This window comes from Toxorhynchites rutilus, chromosome 2, assembly GCF_029784135.1.
Source record: "Toxorhynchites rutilus septentrionalis strain SRP chromosome 2, ASM2978413v1, whole genome shotgun sequence".
In the NCBI taxonomy this organism is placed as follows: Eukaryota; Metazoa; Arthropoda; class Insecta; order Diptera; family Culicidae; genus Toxorhynchites; species Toxorhynchites rutilus.
In genome coordinates, this window is record NC_073745.1 from 205641255 (window position 1) to 205648396 (window position 7142).

Sequence of the window (7142 nt, forward strand, 5' to 3'; positions counted from 1 at the left end):
CAGAACCCAAAAGTTGTCAAATCGGAGGCAGACTTCAAGAGAAAATGGATTTCTGTTAAAAAAAAACTACAACCTGACGTTGTACAGAACCTTATGGACGGGGTAAAGAGGAAGGTGCGAGCATACGGGCTTGAGCTCGAAGTATGAATAAAAAGAAAATGCCAAAAGTTGTTTAATAGTTTTTATTTTACTGTCTAAAATTTTCAAAAGGATCGGTCTACTGGGCGAATTTCTACTCGCGTTTTTTCCGTGATGCAATTTGATGTGACACACCCTTTATCATCGTGATCGATGATTCAGTTGACCTACAACCCTTAATTGTTAAATCATGCTAAATATTGTCCTGAAAAATTCGTGCCGATTCTAAGGAAAAAACCAAAAGCATATTTTTGTAGGCATACATCTTTTCGATCATAGATGCACCGTTTTTTCCTGAATATTTCAGCATCCTTCATGCAACTTGAGAATTCCATCCTCTCAGAATTTATGCTATGTAGTAAGTTGTTACAAGAATCTTAACAGTTAATAATCTGAAGATACAATATCTGGGTGGAGTTTTAGAAGAGCCTTAGAAGCGTTCTGGATCGTTGATTTTCATACGTTCAGCTGCTAGAAGTACTTGTTGGAATTCATCGAAACAAGTTGCTTGGTAGAAGCTCATGATACAGATTTTCTCCCAGTCCTAACTTTCTTCAAGCGAAAACCTGCTTCGGGGTTCCATTCACTTGCTAAGATTTGTTTTAACTCAACATTCTTGTGAATGATTTGCCCTTTACAATGCGCTACAAATATGTATTTTCGTCGCGTTTATGAAACGAATCGCAGATTGAGATAAGTCCCTTCAAGTGTTTTTCGGTAAAATAAACCCTTATTCCGGAATCCGGTCGGATTTGAAATTAGCACAATGTTGCGTTCTTTAAGAGGGTATTCTAGTCTAGAAATTTGAAAAAAATATTTTTTTTTCATATTTCTCTAATTCAGACATTTAAGAATATACCATAGAAGAGACTTTTCAAAAATCTCATTATTTACCAAGTTAAAGCCATTTTAGTGATGCGATATCTTATCTAGTACGGCCATAACAATTAACTTCAAACGCGTTTTTCTCGAAACATTCAAACTGGCTTACACGATATCTCAAGTTCTATTTATCCGATCTATGTTTATATCAATACAATCTGTATGTATCTTTCTATCGCATGAACCTATAAAAAATCATAATTTCGTAACTTTACTATTTTAAAAAAAATCAAGAAACTTAAAAAAATGTTTAAAAAAGCATTTTTTTTTCAAATTTCCGCCATTTTATCAAAAAACACGGTTTTCACCTGTCTGAGGTTCATGCCATAGTGGCATCTTTACTGATTCAGAATCTGTTCGATTTGTTTGTTTCAGAGAACCGGAAGTGCTGGAATCTTGTACGCCATGGCACAACTTTTTTTTTAACCCCCTCACTCGATCAGCTTCGAATGATGGATATATATTTTTCTGTTCAATTTTTGTTTTATTGTTGAAAGATAAATAAACAAATAGTGATATAATGGATGGTGAAAATATTCTTTGTTTTACTTTTTTGGAGCTCGAAAAAAACCTCCGAAATTCGTGTCTCTGTCCCCCTTAATCTGATCGAGTAAAATCCTATCGGATTGTACAAATATTGCAACCTTGAAATGCAGAATGCAAAAGTTTATTTCGTTCGGATTGCCATATGTCAAATCCGATCGGGTTCCGTAATATGGGTTAATATGTAGTCCATGCATTGTTGCATGTCTGCATGTTTTTCGTGATGTTTCGCTTCTGTGATTTCGATGATTTGTTTTTCGTTTCAATGTTGAGAAATCCTTGGGAGTTCTCGAGAACAAACCAAACAGTTTTGTCATCAAGAACAAAAGCTTAAGTCGTGATTTTTAATATTACAAAAAATCCAACATTCTTTGTGTTATTGGATGTCTTTATCTTGGCGGATTTAATGGCCCTCTATTACCGGTTGGAATAAATTGGATCCTAGTTTATGTGCGTTACCTTCAGAATATACATTTCAGGAAAGAGGTTCAGTCATATGAAAAAATTTGGATGTGTAACCGAGCAGCACTCTCAAGCAGTTCAGTATTTTTATTGATGAATACTGAGTACTCAGGGCGGGCGTGAAGTTAAAAAAATCGTGTAAATACAAAACAGATCTAATTTAATTTTGACTTCTAACTTGAATGTTTTACTTTAAAAAATACTTAACGTGTCCACGTGGACATTATCAAAACCCCCTCCCCCTCACCGTGAACAAGCGTGGACATTTTCGTAACCCTTACCCCCCCTAAAGTTGTCCACGTGGTATGTGGACAGCCCCCTATACGAATTGTGATCGCAAGCCGACTTATTGGGTTTTCGTATGGCTATGGCACTCTCACTTGTCTCCAGTCATGCGATACAATATTCAGCTTCAGAAACTTGTTCAAGTTCAGCAAACGCTGTTTCGCCAAGTCGAGAAGACAAGTTGAATTTAATCTTGTCCGATCCCAGAGCTGAACTATTACATGAGAATTCTACCATCGATAAATTCTCATTATCGTTTGTTCATAAGCATAAGCTAATCGAGACCGGAAATATTAATAGAAAGGGCTTTTGTTGAGACGAGCGTTATACTATACATTTCAATTTTATGTGATGAATGACTGTTACAATTTAGGGGATCCGGCCAGGGCCACCTTCCTTTAATATTGATTCATCTGTAATAAGTTGAGTAGCATTGTTCATCTTTGGAATTGACTGAAAATAACTGGCAGCTCTGGTATCCAATTAAATTTTCTAGCGGCAACGTTCCCGGTCTGTTGCTGTAAGTGCGATTCACATACAACATCCAAGTCACGTTCACGTTCCGTCCCGTCACGTTGCGTCAATTATTCTTCCAAGCAGCTCTTATGCAAACATTTACATACACCGGCAACGGCAACTTCGACTTGCCTTTGCTGGTGTATGTGAATGCTTCAATAGGAATTGCATGGAAGAATAATTGACGCAACGTGACGTGGATGTTGTATGTGAATCCCGCTATATCTTGCATGTGCGACAGTTTTTGTGATGCGTTCATACGCCTGTAAACACGTGAATTTTGAATTGCATGTTGATGACCGGTATAATGCGACCGTTGCTAGGGACGACAATGCTAGGTTGTTATTCCTTTTGACCTGATTAAAACATTTCAGTCTTCGGAGACAAATAGTGTTGCAAAAATTTTAAGTGTTTAACCATTCAAATGATGGATCATTCTGAAAACGATTGTGACGAGTCAATTTCAATGCACGACTTTTTAGATTTTCTTAAGATAACATGTCAAGTGAATGATTCTTTTAACAGCAGCAAGAAGAATGCACCTCCTTTCGATTACAACCAACTGGCTAAGAATGAGCTTGTTAATAATATTAACGCTAAAACTGGTGTGACAACGGAGAACACTAACGTTCCTGGTTCTTCACCCACTAAACAAGGCGTTAAAAAAGATGTTAAGGACGATGTGGCTCTGAAAAAGACGTACAAGAAGAAATCTCTTTCGCATACAAAATCTCAAAAAAGTAAACCTGAAACTTTCGGTCCCCCTAAGAAAAATTTAGATGCTTTGTTGAACGAAAAATTGGATGAAGTTTTGAATGAAGGTATTTTGGACTCTGTTCTGCCGTTCATTTGCCCGGTAAATGCTCTGAGCACGAACAGTTATAATAAAAGCATTATAGCCAAATCATCGGCTAATCCCGTGGTGCAGATTACTACTGGCACTGGGGGCAGCAAATCGGCTAATAGTGGAATCGAAACGTCTTCCCCTGAGGTCCAAAGTGGAAGCGGTATAAAGAAAACTAATTTGTCTGCTGTGGGAGACGTATCGCAGTGCTTCCTTATTGCAAGCAGCACAAGTAAAACTGGAGCTAGAAGAAAAACGTCGATTTCTCAAATGACCATCTTAGACAGTAGATCGGAGTAAGTTGATCTTAGCATATACCAATTCTCAATTTGATGAATTTGTATCATATTTACATATTGTGTTTTTAGGCCAGAAGTGATCATTCACGTGTGCGACGAAGTTAAAGGAACATCTCGAGATTTTTCATGCCCCCAAAAATTGTTAATCTCTAAAATGGGATATTTTGCGGATGTAACTGCTGGCCAGAGACTTGAGGATATGGATATTTCAGTGCATTGTGATCTGCAAATATTTGAATGGCTTATGAAATGGGTAAAAAAGGATTCGATATCTCAGGACGAATGGCCCGTTCTCGATCCAACCAATGTAGTTCCCATTCTTGTTTCGGCTAGCTTCCTACAAATGGAGCCATTACTGTTGGATTGTCTATCCTTCTGTCACGCACGCCTCAACGAAGTTGTTAAAGCTTCCGCGAACTTGGCTTGTTTGAACGATAGCATAATAACGCGATTGGCCGCAATGTTTACTAACTTGGAACTGGAAATGGTAAAAGATAAAAAGGATCGTATCGCTCCTCGTTTGTGGACCAAAATGATTCAAAGTCTGTGTGAGATCGAACCCCAAGCACTGCGGGGACATTATGCTACCCTGATTGGAATGTTTCGTTGTTTGAGATGTGGCAAATTTTTAACACAAACAGTTAGCACATTTATCCATTGTGTGCCACAGAACATACGCCTGAACCGGTGGGGCCAACTGATCAGTTCGCATGTGAAAGATTCTTCCTGGAACATTACTAGCTATGTGGCCAGTTTACACAAAGAGCTGCGATCGTGGCGTAAGGTATACTGGCGACTGTGGGGCCATTGTCACTTTTTGTATTGCGCCATTTGTGACACACATTTTGCCGTTTGTCAAATGTTGTGGTGTCAGTATCATCCGGAGCAACCTCAATTTTTAGGACCAGCCGCTGAAGGACGTGTCACTGGACCAGCAGGTCGATATCCTTGTTGTGGGAAGCAAGCCTACCGTTACGAGACTTTGCCAGGACCAACAGTTAGTCATTACATACATGGCTCGAACATTTGATCACATGTTTTGTTTCTAGGGATGTCAATTTAGGGAACATACAGTCCAAGCAGATACCGATCGTGATCGTGCAATTCATCATTTGGCCATGCAAGCAGCAGAAGGTGGTTGTTTGTATGAGACAGCACCGTTCAAGCCTTCCAATACGGCAAGTGATCCGTGGTGGAACGGAATCGGTATATTACCACACCGGTCCCGTCAGGGTCTGTTACCTATGTTTCATGTGGATGGCGATGTCCATGCAAGTCGTGTTAATCGAAAGACAATAACGCGGCAACTGTCTCTGTCGGTAGCCGAATCCGATACAGAGACCGAGTCGGAAGATGGTGAAAAATCTGGTACCATTCTAAGTCACACTTCCAGCAGTAGCAGTGACGGAGGAGAATCCGAGTACAGCAGCCCTCGATCGTTCCGTCCTAAGAGTGTTAAGCACAAACCTAAGATTTCATACGGCAGGCATTGGGCCGGAGAAATGTCGGCTCGTAGCAACCAGGATAACCAAAGAGAATTTGAGGAGCGAGCCATGAAACAGATTATCGCAATGGTTGGGAAGAAAACAGGGGGAGAGCAAAATCAACAATACACTACTTATCAACAGGGTGGCACATACATTAGGCTCGAAGCGGACTGGCGAGAATCGTTCAAGCAGAAGAATTTAGCCAGTATAAAGGCAAAACCGGGTGGCGTCAAATGATGACTGTTTATCGATTTGCGCGAAAGGTCTTTTGAGAAAACACTTTAAGGTTGTGTTTTTTGATTTTTTATTTTTTACTTCATCATGTTCGACAACAGTCAAATTCGTGAGTCATACCTAACATTGTTTATTAGCTATGCTTAAGATTATTTATAAACTCACGTAGCATTTTCTTATTAGAATAAACGCAAATTTCACTCCAAATTAGAAAAAAATAATTCTGAGCGCGACCCAATTTCAACTTTGATGAAAATTTGAAGTAGAAAAAGTTTTGCATACAAAAAACGTAAAAAAACGAAATCTGAAACTAATTAGTGAGTTTTCCATTAGCCCTTTCATATAGTAACATTTTCAATTGTTCAGGTAGCAATAGACATCGTTACAAACATTGATCTGTAGAGAAAAAGTCAACCATGTCCTCAGATTATGATTATGATCATGAGGTTTATGAGGATTATGAGGTAAAATGCTGATACCATTATTTTCAATTGTTCTTGTAATCCAAATATAAATTCCTGCACCTGAAAATGATTCTATTAGAACTTTTTTTAACATATCAAACTTTCACAAATATGTTTCTATTCATTTACTAGCTGACCCGGCACACATCGTTTCGCCCAAAATGGATTTTTTTGTTATCAATATCTTCAAAATTCTCGTTTTCTTGCTAAGCGAACGTTCATGGGTCCAATTGATCTTCAGATTGATCTAAGGGATCTTCTACTTCTATCAAAACTCGTCATTGTAATATCAAATTATTTCAGACACAATTCTCGTCCAAGATTTTTCAATAACACGTTTCTCCCTTACATGGAATACAGAAAATATAATAAAAAGATGACATCTTAAAACGGACTTAAATTGAATCACCATAAAAATATTTCTCACCCTTTATATCCGTATTTATTTATTTATTTTCGCTTAACGTCTTTACAACATGGCCTGATTGACAATTTTTCTCCAATTAACTCGGTTCGTGGCTATCTCTCTCCAATTCCGCGGGCACCCCGTGCTCGCCATGTCTTGCTCCACTTGGTCTAACCATCTTGCTCGTTGTGCTCCTCGTCGTCTCGTACCAGCCGGATTCCCGATGAACACCATTTTTGCAGGATAGTTGTCCGACATTCTTGCAACATGTCCTGCCCAGCATAACCTTCCAGCTTTGATCACTTTCTGGATACTGAGTTCGCCGGTGAGTCGCGTGAGCTCGTGATTCATCCTTCGCCTCCACACGCCGTCCTCCTGTACACCGCCGAAGATGGTTCTTAACACCCGCCGTTCAAAGTCTCCGAGTGCTCGCAGGTCCTCTTCGAGTATTGTCCACGTCTCGTGCCCGTAGAGGACAACCGGTCTTATGAGTGTTTTGTACAGGGAACATTTCGCACGACTGCTAAGTCTGTTTGACGTTAAGTGTTTGTGGAGACCATAGTAGTTACGACTCCCATTGAT

At 39.3% G+C, this 7142-nt stretch overlaps 1 protein-coding gene across 1 annotated transcript; it reads left to right on the forward strand.

The window, feature by feature from the left end:
• The first annotated feature begins 3195 nt into the window (after nucleotides 1-3195).
• On the forward strand, nucleotides 3196-6110 carry LOC129769090 (SANT and BTB domain regulator of class switch recombination). Its single transcript, XM_055771112.1, has 3 exons — nucleotides 3196-3966; nucleotides 4039-4966; nucleotides 5019-6110. Exons 1-3 carry the CDS (start codon nucleotides 3251-3253, stop codon nucleotides 5691-5693), a joined length of 2319 nt encoding a protein of 772 aa, XP_055627087.1. The 5' UTR covers nucleotides 3196-3250; the 3' UTR covers nucleotides 5694-6110.
• The last annotated feature ends 1032 nt before the right edge of the window (nucleotides 6111-7142 follow it).

Coding starts and splice junctions, on each gene's coding strand:
- LOC129769090 (XM_055771112.1), top strand. CDS start 3,251: ATGATGGATCATTCTGAAAACGATTGTGACGAGTCAATTTCAATGCAC. Junction 3,967..4,038: donor ATCTTAGACAGTAGATCGGA/GTAAGTTGATCT, acceptor TTGTGTTTTTAG/GCCAGAAGTGATCATTCACG. Junction 4,967..5,018: donor AGACTTTGCCAGGACCAACA/GTTAGTCATTAC, acceptor TTTTGTTTCTAG/GGATGTCAATTTAGGGAACA.